This window comes from Mustela erminea, chromosome X (assembly GCF_009829155.1).
Source record: "Mustela erminea isolate mMusErm1 chromosome X, mMusErm1.Pri, whole genome shotgun sequence".
NCBI lineage: Eukaryota > Metazoa > Chordata > Mammalia > Carnivora > Mustelidae > Mustela > Mustela erminea.
The window spans coordinates 15845660-15862267 of NC_045635.1; the positions used below are offsets into that span (position 1 = coordinate 15845660).

The window sequence follows — 16608 nt, forward strand, 5'->3', positions numbered from 1 at the left end:
AATGAAACAACTATTAACCACTCTATATTAAACACAGCAGGGGTGCCTGGGTGGCTCAGTCATCAAGTCGTCTGCCTTTGGCTCAGGTCATGACCTCAGAGCCCTGGGATTGAGCCCCGCATCAGGCTCCCTGCTTGGTGGGAAGCCTGCTTCTCCCTCTCCCACTTCCCCCGCTTCTGTTACCTCTCTCACTGTGTCTCTTTCTGTCAAATAAATAAAATCTTTAAAAAATTAAATAAACACAGCAAATGAGTTTTTAAATATACTGAAATACTGGAAGCAAATAATTCACGATTACCTCTGGTGCAACAAAATTTGCAGTATAACAAGGAGTCATGAGAAGACCGTTTTCTGCTCTTAGCTGTTTGGCAAAGCCAAAATCACAAATTCGAATAGATTCTGGATTGCCAGATTCATCCACATAAAGAATGTTGCTAGGTTTCAAGTCTCTGTGAACCACCTAATTGAAATACAAATTAAAGAGGTACATAAACAATACATTTCCATTACAGAATACTCTTTATTCGCAAAATGTCAAGTGACGTACTTAAGACGAGTGCTGACCTTTAAATTATCTCATTTTAAAATGCTGATAATGTAAGTTTAACTCTCTAGCATAGAACTGGGGCAACGACAGGAGGAAGAAAAAAAACAGTATGTACGTCCCTCCTCTTTGTCCAATTGAGCAGTCAAAGCTAGAAGTCAAGAAGCTCTAGGATGAAATGATTACATTCCACTTGTTAGCTTCTGAGAGCAAGGACAAACAAAGTAAGAATAATGTACTGAAAATAAATTCCTTAAGAAGTAAGCTCTTAATTTCCTTTTATAACTGAATACAACCCATGATTCTCTGGTTCTGCGTCTAAATTTGCAATGGACCCAGTTCTCAAGAGTCCGGAGTGGCCTAGCAAAAACGGTGATAGGTCTTCTAGGTCAGAGGACCTTGCTTACTTTTTCTTGGGAAGCATAAGAATTTAATATAAACAAGTCAGGTTTTCAAAGTATCACTTCAAGCTCAGTGGGAGAAATTTATGTAGAGGAGTAACAGCAGAATAAGCTAGTAATAGTTATTCTCCATTAATGCATAAAGTAACATCAACCTTTGTAATTTTAGTTCAAACATTAAGAAAAGGTTTTAAAAAAAGGAAAAGGTAAAGGGGTGTGTGTGTGTGTGTGTGTGTGTGTGTGTGTGTGTGTGTGTGTGTATATAAAATGTTAAAAAGACTTACCCCTTGTGCGTGAAGATATTCAACAGTTTTGGTTATAGTAAACAGGACAGCGCTGGCCTCTCTTTCAGAGAAAAATTTCTGTCTAAGAATTTTATCCAGCAATTCACCCCCTTTCATAAGTTCTGTCACTACATACACATATTTTCCATCATCATATACCTGTAAAATTCAACATCAAAATGTAAAAAATTATTTGAAGCTTTACATGTGCTCAGAATAAAGTTTAGCATATTCAAGAGAAATTAAAACTCATTTTATAGTCAAGGAAAATTTTACTTATCACAACCAATAGATGGTATAAAATCTGCCAAACCATTTTATACATATAAGAATATTAAAATACAAATTGATTAGACTGGATGTCAGGAAAATAAGCTGTAATTTCCTTCTATGAAACATAAGTCATGGCAATCAAAGTAACTATGGGCAACGTATATCAAAGAGCACTGAATTTTTTCTCTGAGGGTTTGTTTCTCTTGATCTTTCTATCTACTGATGACAGCAGGGATTGGTATAAAGACACATGCCTGTAACTTTCCTGGAACTCCTACAATTGTAGAACTGTATTTACATATGCAGTACAATGAATTATCCTGGTTTTGATTAAACTGAAAGACAAGTTGTGGCAAGAATTAAGTAGCAAAAATTCCATCTAACCACACAGAAGCATGCCGTTTACTCCTCATGTAGAAATAGAATGCTCCTTGTAATTCTGATTTGTACTCCCGGCAATCCCAAACTGAAACGACCCTTCATTAAACTTCAGTTCCTTTTATTCCCCTTCACCACAGGGTTACTGCACACTTTCATTTAGTTCCATAAGAGGTACCATGTGCTGGGGCCCCCCAAAATGGAGAAAACAAGGTACCCCTCCTCAATGTTTTTATTCTAGTAGAGAGAAAGATAGAAACGAGTTAAAAAGTCAAAGATGCTATAATAAAAGTCGGGAAATTTTTAGAGACTTTGGAATTTGAAATGAAGGAAAGAGGAAAGATGTGAAAAACAGTGACAGCTTAGGGAGTTTGTAAGGCAAAGATGAAAATATTTTCTATACCTTCTTTTTGATTTAGTTGGATTCTTGCAGGTTATATCCAAGAGTCACTTAAGTTACACAGCTTCACATTTAATGGGACTAAGCTAACATTCTCCTCCTTTTTTTTTTTTTTAAAGATTTTATTTATTTGACAGAAAGAGAGATCACAAGTAGGCAGAGAGGCAGGCAGAGAGCGAGGGGGGAGCAGGCTCCCTGCTGGGCAGAGAGCCGCATGTGGGGCTCGATCCCAGGACTCTGAAATCATGACCTGAGCTGAAGGCAGAAGCCCAACCCACTGAGCCACCCAGGCGCCCCTAACATTCTCCTTCTAACAGTGAACAGCAATAAATTAAACTGAGGAAATTAGGAGTTTTGGTTATGAAGAAGGGAGAGTAAACTCTGGAATACGAAATCTCAAGAGGTGAAAGGCGAAAGGTACCTTAAAGTCCTCTGGCTGAGCTGGCCACAGGACATGTCAAGTCTACAACACAGATGCAGCCTTTGAACACTATCAGCAAGAGAAGATTTAATGCTGTCTGGGGAGTTCACACCTTTTGCCAACAGCTCTGTTATGATAAAAACCACAGGTAGCAAGGAGGGGATACCTTACTTGTATGGGGTATGGTGACGCTCAGGACAGGCTTCCTGGAGGAAGTAATGTTTTAGCAAAGTTTTAGATGCATGGTAGTAAGCCAGGCAAAGAAGGGAAGTGGTAGTATTAAATGAGGAAACCCTAAATTCAAAGACATAACAGCATGAGAAATGGAGGAAAGTTTAAAGATGCGCACATAGTAGAGCATGGTTGGGGGATGGGGTGGGAGAGGAAGTGTGAAAACCCCTGCAGACAGAGGAAGGCAAGGACTGGAGGTGAGGGGGTATGAACTGTACGCAGAGGAGTAACGTGGTTACATACAAGTTTTGCTCTCTCTGGCAGTACTGTGGAAGAGTCTGGGGAGTCCATGGAGCATGAGACTAGTCAATCCCTAATACTATTTAATACACAAATGTTCCAGTAAAGATATTAAAAGCAATAATGTCAGTAACACTTTTCTTAAAGCGAAAGTATAAGAATTAACTACAGAAACAGGTTTTTTTATTAACTTAAATTATGCTGTATGTGTTGTCCTTCAATTTTTTTTAAAACTTACTCTTATTAAGTTATTTGTCTAACATATTATATTTGAAAACATTCCAAATGTGAGCTGGACAACTGATTCCAATGATCGAAGTTCAAGAATCTACTACTTACATCCTTTAGAGTAATGATGTTTGGATGCTGTCCATAACGAAGAAGAATTTCAATTTCTTCTGTTGGGTCTCTCTTGCTTTTATCAATAATCTAAAAGGCAGATATTTATCATAAAATCTCATGAACTATAAAGGTCACAAATAGCTACAGACTTTAGGTATTATCTTATATAAATACTGGACATATATATAAGCCATTTATCAATCAGTTTTATTCAAGTACTTGACCAGACTGTCTTATCAAAGTTTGAAAACCAGTCTAAGTTTAGGACTTTCTAAACACTCAAAAGCCTCAAGAAGAGGTACCAAGAACATATCCTTATTCCCTCCTTGAATGTCTTTAAACCCTGGAAAATCAGTCAACTACTAAGCCCAATCAATACAGATAATTAAAAACAAGGTATATCTATAATACTACCACTAGCGTCTGTTTATTGAATTAACTTTATTTCCTTTAAGAAAATGCTTCAGCGGAATAACCCATTAGTTGTAAGCTACTTATAAAAAATTAATTAACAGCTAAGTAGAACAAGCTTATTTTTGAAGCTATGCAGAAAGCTAAGCAGAAAACCACACCTAGAATTTTACTTGACTAGAGTTAAGTTTAATTATTATAATAAAGCCCTTTAAAATACTAATGTAGCTTTCCAACCCTTTTATGTCAGCAGCTTCTTAAAAATTTACCTCTTAATGTTTTAATCTGTTAAAGTAATATTATATCTATTTTTAAAAGGACAAGTTTGGCTTTCATTTTGTCCAAAGGGTAGTCTGAAACAAATTTTGTGACCTTTATATTTTCAATTTTAAAAAAGCTTAGTAATTAATGTATGCAATAAATTCTCAAATGCTCCAGCAGTTGAGGAAAGAGCTTGCAACTCACAGTGCAAGCCAAATGTGCTATCTGAAATAGATTTAGTTGCAAAAACAGTTCTGTATGAGAAGAGGGAATACAAACATTAGGTGTACACTGTAATCAAATGCAAATGACAGTGTGGAATTACCATAGCAAGTTGTGGACTACCATAGCAAATGGATAATTAAGAGGAAACGTTTATGGAACAGACATCCTAATTCAGGGGAGATGATCCAGGACTAGTCTTTTGAAAACTAGAACACACTGGGAGGTGTTACTCCCAGCAACATTCTCTTTGATCTGCTAATCTGAGCAGAGCTTATGTCACATTCAGACTTGTGTTTGTAGATCTTAGATTTGTAGTAATTTCAGTAGAAAAAAGTTGTGCTGGGATTGGTTTTATGAATTAAATTTAAGTCACAAGAATCCACAAATAGCTTGAAGATATTCTCAAGGTTTTGGTATACTGCCTCTAGTTTCTGTAATTCAAAGGGGGCCTCAAGGCATTTCTGCTTTTCTTCTGATGTGTTTATGGAGGCAAGATACCTCCTTAAACTGCCCATCATGTACATTACTCACCTTCTCTCCTTTCATGTAAGCAATGTGAAAATTCCTATGTACCCCAGATTTCACTATGAGCAATGAGTAGGAGAAGAGCAAATTAACATGCATTTCTATGGTTCATCCTACATCTGATAGAAAGCTGGACACTGATAGTTTTTAAAACAATTACATCCAAGTTTAGAATAGTAATTATCATTTTTTATGTAGGTATGTGTCTTCCCACATATTTTATATATATATAAAATACATTTATTTTTACACAGTGAAATCATAACAGATGATAGACAGATGGATGTATGGAAATAATAACAATTAATGCCACTCTCCTACTAACTAAAAATGAGCTTATTGACCAGTTCTAAGGTTCAAAATAGGTTGAAAGCTTTAGATATTACTTAAATTGCTTATATTGGGAGAGCGGTGACTACCATCTCAAGAAATAAAAAGGCAGAGACTTGAATATAGTATTTTTTCACTTACAACTACAGGTTTGTAACTCAAACTTTATCACAGAGCCATATGATTTGGTTTTTGGCTTAGAAAATTCTTACTGTCTTGACACCTGATGAAATTAAAACAGCTAATGATAACAAATTTTTTAACAGTAGTGGTTTACTTTTATTAGTTCACAGATCCCTTTATATGTAAAGGACAGTATGAATATTTTTGCCAGAAAAATGTAAACACTTAAAATTTGGCATACAATCTTGAGGAATTCCCTGACAGACCACAAATGGGGGACTTTTTAGGGTAAAGGGATGTTACTAAAAATCAGGTCAGATGTAAACTGTACTAATGCCTTCAGCAAACTGGAGGTATGCTACCTTGCCTTTTGTTTACAGGTGAATCTGTGGTTCCAGATTAAGATCGCTGAGGGTTGCTAGGCAGATAATTAAATTTACCTTACCTTTAAAGCAAAACAAAAAACACAACACAACAAAACAAAAAGGCACATTTACCAAAGAAGAAGTGTTTAATTTTAACTGGTATTGCCATGTGTGAATAATAACTATTAGAATTGTATTTTATATTGTGATTTAATTTTTTAAAGTAGGTTCCATGCTGGGCGTGGAGCCCAATGTGGGGTTTGAACTCATGAACCTGAGTTCAAGACCAGAGCTGAAATCATGAGTCAGATGCACAACTGACTGAGCCACCCAGGCACCCCAGAGTTGCATTTTAAATCTGAAAAGATTTACCTTCACTGCAAATTCCATGTTTGTAGCTTTATGTATGCATCTCTTGCAAACAGAGTAGGAGCCAACTCCAATATCTTCCTTTACTTCATATCCATCAGTAAACTGAATACTGTTTCTGTGCAACTGCTACAAACACAATTACAAATTGACCGTTTTATAATGACTACGGTATAAATCATTATAGGGGAATATGCTACCCATTATACATTGTTGATGTTAACAACAAATATAAAGGAATATAAACAAAATAAAAATGAATCTTTACAGCATTTATTCTTCCACAACTGTGTATTTTTTTTTTAAAGATTTTATTTATTTATTTGACAGAGAGAGATCACAGCAGGCAGAGAGGCAGGCAGAGAGAGGGGAAGGGAAGGAAGCAGGCCCCTGAGATCATGACCTAAGCCGAAGGCAGCTGCTTAACCCACTGAGCCAATCAGGCGCCCCGACTGTGTATTTTTTTTAAAAGATTTTATTTATTCATTTGACAGAGAGAGACATAGCAAGAGAGGGAACACAAGCAGGGGGAGTACAAGAGGGAGAAGCAGGCCTCCCACTGAGCAGGGAGCCCAATTCGGGGCCCAATCCCAGAACCCTGGGATCATGAGCTGAGCCGAAGGCAGCTACTTAACCGACTGAGCCATCCAGGCACCCCCACAACTGTGTATTTTAGAGGTGCCTACCATAAAATGTATAGCAAGAAATAGGCTTTTTCAAAAGCTCATGTTAAAAAGAAAAAATTGAATATGTACAACAGAAAATGCAGTTACTTGACAAAAGGCGGAAAGTCTTGCCTGTGCCTGAGCCCTGTTCCATTCCCCACATGGTGCTAGGTCTTTAAAGTACTTTTTGCAAATAAGGAGAAGTTTGAAGCTTCTGGTACAGAAGAAAAATATTTAGGAGGATTTAGAATTAGAACATCTGGATTCTTGTCTCAGAGGTCCCTCTGGCAGACCGTGCAACCCTGAACATGTGTTTTCTCAGAGGTTAATGGTGAATACTAAATAAAAATAATGTATTTGAAGGTGATACCTACTATCATCATTGTGGACTACCAGTAGCCATGCCCTCTGTTTCCACCCTCGAGTCAAAGTTTCAATACAACTTCTGCTAGAGAAGCTGTTAATGAGTTAAAGACGAATAACACGTGGTAGAATGATGGCTAACAAATTAGTAGTTCCATAAGCAGGCTGGGGGAAGTTGTGCTGTCCTTGGCTATATTGAAAGGAGACCTCCCCCCTGACCAATGCCTATGAACTGTGTTTGGGTTAAAATTTGAAATCTGTAGAATATGTTTGTGATTTCTATGTTAGGTACAGAAGTTATAACTTGAAAACTTAATATACATCACATGCTTGCTACAGTAAACTGAACAAACTGCTTCAATGAACTTTACCTAAAAACCAGTGTTTAAACTGGTTTTCTAGAAAGGAAAGAAGGATGACTAACTCATGAAAAAAAAATTTAGAGCAAAAGCAACTTCATCATCAAGCAAATTCAAGCACTAATTACTGCCCTAAAAACAATCAGTGCTTCAAAGATGTATCTAGTACCCTCTATGACTTGGAAGATGAATTACATTTATCTTTCTATGATACTAGGATGGGAAGAAATAAATCTAATGGTTTGTACTACTTGTGTTCCTCTAATAACATTTATTAGTCCAGTCTCCTGATATAAACACACAGACATCTGGAATCCTGCTTCTGTGGTTTTTACCCTGTGTTCCAACTCTGATAAACACATGGGATAATGAGGTGGGGGACACCCTAAGATAGTACCTATAACCACTTCTTTTAAATAGTAATTGGGGCTCCAAAAGCACAAGGGCACAAAATTTGGAAAATATAAGACTGAAATTCACTTTTCTTTTATAAAGTTTTATCCTCACACAGCCATGCTCATTTATTTAGCTATAGTCCATGGCTGCTTTTGTGCTACAGTGACAGAGCTGAGTTGTAATAGAGATCACAAAGCCTCCAAAGCCTCAAATATTTATTAACTGGCCCTTTACAGAACAAGTCTACTGAGCCCTGTTCCAAGCTATCAGGGAATCAGGAGACCTCAGTTCATCACAGCTGACCTGACAGAGGCAGAAGATGAAACAAGTTAGGGCTGATAAACATTATGAGGCATAGGAGGAGAGGGTAGAGACAAGATGGTGATATGTATCTCAACTCTCTTTTATTCTTTTGAATATTTTATTTATTTATTAGACAGAGAGTATAGAGTAAGGGAGAGCATGAGCAGGAGGAAGGGCAGAGGGAGAGGGAGAAGCAGATTCCCCACCGAGCAGGGAGCCCAATGTGGTGCTCAATCCCAGGAACCCAGGATCATGACCTAAGCCAAAGGCAGAGGCTTAACCAACTGAGCCACCCAGGCACCCCCCTCCCCCCTTCAAGTCAGAAAGATATCCAGGACTCTGGAGCAGGCAATCTTTTTTTTTTTTCTCAAAGATTTATTACTTACTTATTTTAGTGAGAGAGAAAGAGAAAGAGCAAGAGAGAGAAAGCATGGGTGTGTGCAAGCCGGGGCAGGTGAGGAGTGGAGGGAGACTCTCAAGCTGACTCTGCACTGGGCACACAGCCTGCCAATGGCCCAATCCCATGACCTTGAGATCATGACCTGAGCTGAAAGCAAGAGCTGGATGCTTAACCAACTAAGTCACCCAGGCACGGTTTTCTTTTTTTTAAATCTCTTTAGAGGCATATGAAAGGAATTTTCAAGATCAATGATATAAAATGTATTTTAAGCCGCCCACTTAAAATCAGCAGATAAATCTAATTATTCACACAGTGAACTATTTCTTAAAACAATTCAAATTTTAAATTATACATTCACTCACCTGCACAATTGAATGCACACCAACTGTCTGCATAGCTTGGCTTTCATCATCTGAGGTGATAGCAACAAAACTAAATCCCCGAAAAAGCTGATGTGCATTAGCACTAGGTGGAATGCCAGGTGAATCTGAAAAAAATAATATGTTACTAAGAAGGTAATACTCTGAAGCTAATTAAAGGAAGAATTGTTGAGAGTATGACCTTTCTCACTTATTCTGGAATTCCACTTCTTAGGCATCCAGGGCTTCTAGGATAACTCAGTGAAAACTCTCAGCTTTGTCCTGATGGCTTATTGGTATCACAACTCTAACATCCTATCTCCTCTGAGCCCCCCAAATAGCTAATTCATTGAAGAATATAATAAATCAATAAATTACTAGGTTAATGTTATTCTAAATTAGCACTGTCTCATAGAATTCCCTGTAGTGATGGAAATTTTCTTTACCTGTGCTGTCCAATATGGTAGCCAGTAGCCACATGCAGCTCTCAAGCATCTGCAATGTGGTTTAGTGTGACTGAGAAACAAAATTTTATTTTTATTTATTTTTTTAAAAGATCTTTTAATTTATTTGACATACAGAGAGAGATCACAAGTAGGCAGAGAGACAGGCAGAGAGAGGCGGGGAAGGAGGCTCCCTGCTGAGCAGAGAGCCTGATGTGGGGCTCCATCCCAGGACCCTGAGCCGAAGGCAGAGCTTAACCCTCTGAGCCACCCAGGTGCCCTGAGAAACAAAATTTTATATTTTAATTAATTTAAATAGAAATAACCATATATGGCTAGTGGCTACCATATTAAACAGTGCAACCCTACATGATAACCTAACAATGCTATGGCTCCTGGTGAGGGGGAGATACAAGATTCCCCTACAGATAATTTAGGAGAAAGAAATTTAGTCTAGTGATCTCAATATATAAAACATCAGAATCTAGAAATCTAAACTATAAGTTAAAAATTACTATCTATCTATCTATCTATATATATGGAATAAAAGTAATTTCTGAGACAATCATGGTATGCAGTCCTTAGAATATATTTTATGACTGACACGTATGGTTACTCAAATTATTTGTGTGGAATCTACTGGCATTAACAAAAATAGAAAAATACTTAAAAATTTAATTACAAAAACAAATAAGACATAACAAATATGCTATTCATAAATATAAACACAGAACTAAGCATACTAATATTTATAATTACACTATAAAGTCTAGGCACAAGAGAATACCAAACAGGCAATATACTTAAACATCAACTCCACATAAAGTTCTTTTTTAACATCAGCCTGACATTCTCAGCAACAAATACTGATAAGTGCATTTTAAATCAATGTGACAGTATTATACTGAAGAACTATGCTAAGAGAACCAATCTGGGTAGAATACAATACAGAACTGCTCTCTTTTGACATTTTTCCTCTATGAGGCCAAATTGTAATGAGAAAGCAAAGTAAAACATGACCATATATCATCAATTCTATGCATATCACTGTTCATGTATTTGATAAGATTTTACAAATTAATCGAAATTTCTAAGACTGTCTTACCAAAAAATAATAAAATCCACCGATGTTTAACATAAATTATGAGGATATTGACTGGAAAGCTTTATAGTGAGGTTTAAATGACATACTCTATAGAAAATATATGCAAATACACTTTTTATTTGCTTGTCAATGATAAACCTGGGGTCTGGTACACCTAAATGAGAGAGTACTAGAGTGCAGAACACAAAATTACATGCATACACATACTAATTTAATAAAATACAGATTATCATTTCAAAGATAACTTCTCTAGAAGAGTCATTGTTTATGCAATTTTAGGATAAAGCATGATACAGGATATGAGTCATTTTGAAATGATCACACCTCATGTAAAGTTTATGTTTTGGATTTGAACTTCACAAGTACTTTCAGAATTCTACCTAATATCAGAGTTTTAAAGAGTACTACCTATACCAAAGAGTCTTTCATGTAAAAATAGCTACAGGTAAATGAACGCACAACCAAAGAAATTTTTCACATAAAGAGTATCAAAAGTTTAAGGTACAACCTAATTTGCTAAAAGATTTAACAAGGATCTTAACTGCTATAAAATGTTGTAAAGGAGTTACTAATTTTCTAGTTATTGAAGCAGGGATACGGTACACAGGGCAGATATGAGGATAGCATTAGGAGTCATATATATGTGTTACATTTAGGTTTTCACATTTTCTCCTTACCTTTGGGAGTTTTTGCAGTAAACTCAGGATCAAAATAGAACGTATCTTCAGGCCTGCCAGTTGCAGGTTTAAAAGGTGGATGAATTTCTCTTCTGTACAGTTTCTGGTGGAAAAAAAAGAGAGATTTAGATATGCATTAAATACAAAAAAATTTAAGAAAATTTTCATTGTATACTCACATTCCAGTCTATTGTTGAGAAAAATGAATGTCTTTTAATTTCCTCAACTCCATCTGGTCCTGCACCTATCAAAAATTAAATGGTTTAAAACTTTTGATTAAATGGTAATTTTATTTCAAGGAGGAATAGGTAATTTAGTGTTTGTTTTTAATATATGTACTACTATGTCATAATTCCACAACAAAAACAAATACCCACCTCCCCCAACTAAAAAATCCCAAAGACCAACAAACACACAAAAGAAACAAATTTATTACAAATTTTACCCAATCTGTTCGCAGGATTTCGTTTGAAAAGCATTCGTAAAAGACTCTGGGCTTCAGGACTCAAAAACTGTGGCATCCCAAGCTTGGCTCTAAATAATAAATCCACATAATAACATTTTATTTTCTGGAAGTATCTGTGTTCTATTTTAAAACTGTTAATCCTTTCTATTTTGAGATAATTGTGGATTTATACTAAGTTGTAAGAAATAATATAGATCCTGTGTACACTTTACCCAGTTTTCTCTAATGGTCACATCTGACAAAATCATAGTATACTATCAAAACCAGAATCCTGACTTTGGTACAATCCACTGATCTCCTTCAGACGTCTCCAGTTTTAACTGCACTCACTGTGTGTGTAAGCTTAGTCCTATGCCATTTTACCATATGTATGTATAGGTTGCTGCACCCATCACCAAAGTAAAGATACTGAAGAGTTCATTACCATCAGCATACCTCACGTCCCTTTATAACCACACTTGCCTCCTTCCCTTTACAGTTCCTAACCTCTGGCAATCACAAATCTATTCTACATTTCTGTAACTTTGTCATTTTAAGAATGTTATGTAAGTGTAATCATAAAGTGTGTAATCTTTTTTTTTTTTTTACTCAATATAAATTCCCCTGAGATTCATCCAAGTTGTTGGGTAATATTCCACGGTATAGTTGTACCACAATTCGTTTATCTATTTCCCTGTTGAAGGGTATCTGGATTGTGTCATTTGGGTTACTACAAATAAAGATGCTATGAACATTTGTGTATAGTTTTTTTGTGTGGACACTTAATAAAATTTTAGTCCATAATCTTTTTTAAAAGATTTTATTTATTTGAGAGAGAGAGACAGACTACAAGCAGGGAAAGAGGCGGAGGGAGAGGAGAAGCAGGCTCCCCAATGAGCAGGGAGCCCGACATGGGGCTTGATTCCAGGACCCTGGGATCATGACCTGAGCCGAAGGCAGACGCTTAACTGACTGAGCGACCCAGGCACCCCAGTCCATAATTTTCTAACAAACTTTTCCATTTTTATAAATTTTGCAACAAACACTGCTGTGAGAGTCAGATACCTGAGTTTTAGTTCTGGCACTGTTACTAAGAACTTTGTGACCTTGGGAAAAGACAATCCCCTTGGGTCTGTTACTACTTCTTTATAAGCAAGTATAGACCGTTAGATCAATGGCTCCCAAACTATAATCTTGGAAACTTTTTTTCAAAAGGAATTTAAGAAATCCACGATTTAAAACTGCTAAAAGAACATGTGCTTCATATACCTATGTTTTCCTCCCATTCCCTTTAACAATCCTACAGGGAAGAAGAGCTGGTGGGAAAGGGGTCTATGGAACTTCTAAGAGTCTACAGCACACAGTCTGAAACCCACTAGCTTGAATGAGCTTGAAGGTCAGTTTCAGCTTTAATATATAATTTTATTTTTTTCCTCTAACTTATACATTAAGGAAACTATCTCTAAGTACGAAAACAGTAACAGCTGGGGAAATGGCTAGCAGAGAAATTTCTACTTCAGAAACAGATCCATTTATTATTCAAGAGTTGTTAGTGAGCTACAATGTGCCAGCTATTCCTTAGTGCTGAGGGTACAGAGATAAAGATAGGAGAAGATAGAGATGGACAACCTGAGGATAATCCTGATATGTGAAGAGGCAAGTTCAGAAGGACATATGGAAAGACTGCTAAGAGAATAGCAGGGGGTAAATTGGAAGGGGAGGTGAATCATGAGAGACTATGGACTCTGAAAAACAATCTGAGGGGTTTGAAGTGGCGGGGGGTGGGAGGTTGGGGTACCAGGTGGTGGGTATTATGGAGGGCACGGATTGCATGGAGCACTGGGTGTGGTGAAAAAATAATGAATACTGTTTTTCTGAAAATAAATAAATTAATTTAATAAAAAAAAGACAATAGCAGGGGATATCTAATTTTTTTCAAAGATTTTATTTATTTGACAGAGAGAGATCACAAGTAGAGAGAGAGAGAGAGAGAGTGAGAGAGAGAGAGGGAAGCAGGCTCCCTGCCTAGCAGAGAGCCTGATGCGGGACTCAATCCCAGGACCCTGAGATCATGATCTGAGCTGAAGGCAGAGGCTTAACCCACTGAGCCATCCAGGCAGCCCAGGGGGATATCTAATTTAACATGAGAGAATGAAAGGCCTTAAATGCAGTTAAAGATTGAGAATTTATTCACTTGGCCCGCATTCCCCCAACATTTTACTGAAGAACTTTAATTTCTCTACTCAGCAACAACCAAAAAATACTTCATGATCTAATGAATTTGTGGAATGTTATCTATAATATCCCTCCTGGAGACACAGAATAAAATACACTGCATACAAAAGGCTTAGAAATCTAAAGTAAAGAATCAGTATTTTTCTAAATATTTGCTGCTAGTACGTCTTTTTCAGAGAATACCTATTCACATCTTGTAGAATTAGGGTTCTACTGAACAAGTCTGGGAAAATACTGCCATATTAGGTAACAAGGATATAGCAGAGATCTTTTTGTTTTTTTAAGATTTTATTTATTTATCTGACAGAGTTCACAAGTAGGCAGAGAGGCAGGCAGAAAGAGAGAGGAGGAAGCAGGCTCTCTGCCGAGCAGAGAGCCCGATGTGGGGCTTGATCCCAGGGCCCTGAGATCATGACCTGAGCCAAAGTCAGAGGCTTTAACCCACTGAACCACCCAGGCTCCCCAGCAGAGGTCTTTCAATGGTAGACTAACATGACCAAATTTATTTTCAACAAGGTAACTCCAGAGGTTAGTATAGACTAATCTGGAGTAGGAAGTGGTAGTAGTTGTAGGCATTTTACTTCGGAGCTTCACTCAGTAGTGTAGGTAGGAGACTACCACGGTCTGAGAACTATAAGCAATGCAGTGTAAAGGAAAGCCTGGGACACTGAAAAACTTTTCAAGAGCAAATTTGGTTAATACCTGCAAGTACAAGAGAGGGGAAGAAATCAAGAATGATTTTCAGGTTTCTGGCTAGGGAAAAGGGTGCTTAGAAATGAGGCTAACTGGGGTGCCTGGGTGGCTCAGTCAGTAAAGCATCTGCTTTTGGCTCAGGTCATGATCCCAGGGTCCTAGGATCGAGCCCTGCATCAGGCTCCCTGATTAGCGGGTAGCCTGCTTCTCCCTCTCCCACACCGGTGCTTGTGTTTCCTCTTTCGCTGTGTTTCTCTGTCAAATAAATAAATAAATAATAAGTCTTTTTTTTTTAAGATTTTATTTATTTATTTGACAGACAGAGAACACAAGTCAGCAGAGAGGCAGGCAGAGAGAGAGGAAGGGAAGCAGACTCCCTGCTGAGCAGAGAGCCCGATGCGGGGCTCGATCCCAGGACCCTGGGATCATGACCTGAGCTGAAGGCAGAGGCCTCAACCTACTGAGCCACCCAGGCGCCCCAATAAATAAGTCTTTTTAAAAAATGAGGGTAATTGAAAATACAAGAAGAAAAAAAGAACACCAAACAGATAAATTTAAATTTAAAATGTTAAGTCATACATATCATGTTTTTGGAGAGCTATGTTGGTGATTAAATGCCAATACAGGTCTGATGCCTGGTTAACTTAAAGTAAGAAAGAGTAATTTGAGAGTAACTAAAATGCTGAGAGTAGTTAGAGGAAAGACTGCAGTCAGCCAGGAAAATGAGCACAGAAGGGAAGAAAAGCATATCAGAAATGAAACCCTGGGGAACAAGAACATTTAAACAGTAGTCAGAAAAAGAACAATTTGAGCATTAAAAATAATGAATGCAATTGTTTGTAAATGCTGAATCACACTGATTATTATATCCCTTAGATTCATTATAGTAAAATAAGAAAAAGTCAAAACTAACATAAAACCCAACTCACTGGACACCATCACCACTGGAGATAATCAGGGCTCTGACAACTGGAAATTAAGAATCAAACATTTAGGGGTGCCTGGGTGGCTTGGTGGGTTAAAGCCTCTGCCTTCGGCTCATGTTATAATCCCAGGGTCCTGGGATCCAGCCCTGCATTGAACTCTCTGCTCAGTGGGGAGCCTGCTTCCCTTCCTCTCTCTCTGCCTACCTCTCTTGCCTACTTGTGATCTCTGTCAAATAAAAAAAAAAAAAGAATCAAACATTTATTCTGCCTTTCTTGTTTGACCCTTATTTCAAGGTAACTGAAGAGCCCTCATTGATTAGAGAAAGTTCACTATTTTGGGAAATACCAACTAATAAGTGAAGAAGGAATAAAAGCAATAGAAAAATCATGGTTTTTGAATCCCTAATAAAATAACTGTTTCAACTAATGATTATCAATGGCTGAAAACACTAGATGAAACCCTGCCAGGGAAATTCGCAAGAGAGCGACCAGCTGTAACTATTGGAACTCATCACTTAAAGTGGACCAACAAGGTGTTCTAAGCCTTCTGATGTGATGCAATAGGGTGCAGCATGAGCTATGAAATAATCTTGCCAAAAAAAAGCTGAACGAGAAATGCAATAAAGGAACAAGTTAAACAATATTACAAGGAAAATAAAACAATTTCAACCCTCCTAGGAAAAGACTAATTGTTGTGTAACCATGTTAACAAGAGCCACAAGAACTGGCTTTAAAGTCATTTAACTGATCAAAACAACTTGCCTAGGTAAACATTGTTTGTTTGTTTCTGTTTTTTTCTAAATCAACCCATCAATAACTACTCTTCCTTCATCTGTGAAAATCAAACAAGAATGGACTGACTACAACAACCACACCTGAGTGCCAAGTGATCAACACCAGTCCCACCCAAGTAACCACTCTTAGAGATGATGTCAACCCACTTATGGCCCTGAAAATCTGCCAAGTTTTGAACTCCACCCTTCCCCCAAAACTCTATGTAAGAACAGTGGTCTACACTTCTTAGATGCTATCAAGATTAGCATCACTCTCCCTTACTATAGTAAGCAATAGGATTGGCTTCAATGCTTTTTTGTTTCATGTACTTAGAGTCGTCTT

General features: G+C 37.3%; 1 protein-coding gene across 8 annotated transcripts in view; it reads right to left on the minus strand.

Moving 5' to 3' along the window:
- Positions 1-16608, minus strand: part of RPS6KA3 (ribosomal protein S6 kinase A3) — a 112274-nt gene that overhangs the window by 13941 nt on the left and 81725 nt on the right. For all 8 annotated transcript variants that reach the window (XM_032329465.1, XM_032329460.1, XM_032329459.1 and 5 more), the window contains 8 exons: positions 11639-11727; positions 11373-11437; positions 11194-11296; positions 8972-9096; positions 6127-6252; positions 3512-3601; positions 1230-1388; positions 299-460 (listed from right to left, as the gene is read on the minus strand). In XM_032329465.1, the coding sequence (XP_032185356.1) occupies positions 299-460; positions 1230-1388; positions 3512-3601; positions 6127-6252; positions 8972-9096; positions 11194-11296; positions 11373-11437; positions 11639-11727 (919 nt within the window). The remainder of the gene's footprint in view (positions 1-298; positions 461-1229; positions 1389-3511; positions 3602-6126; positions 6253-8971; positions 9097-11193; positions 11297-11372; positions 11438-11638; positions 11728-16608) is intronic.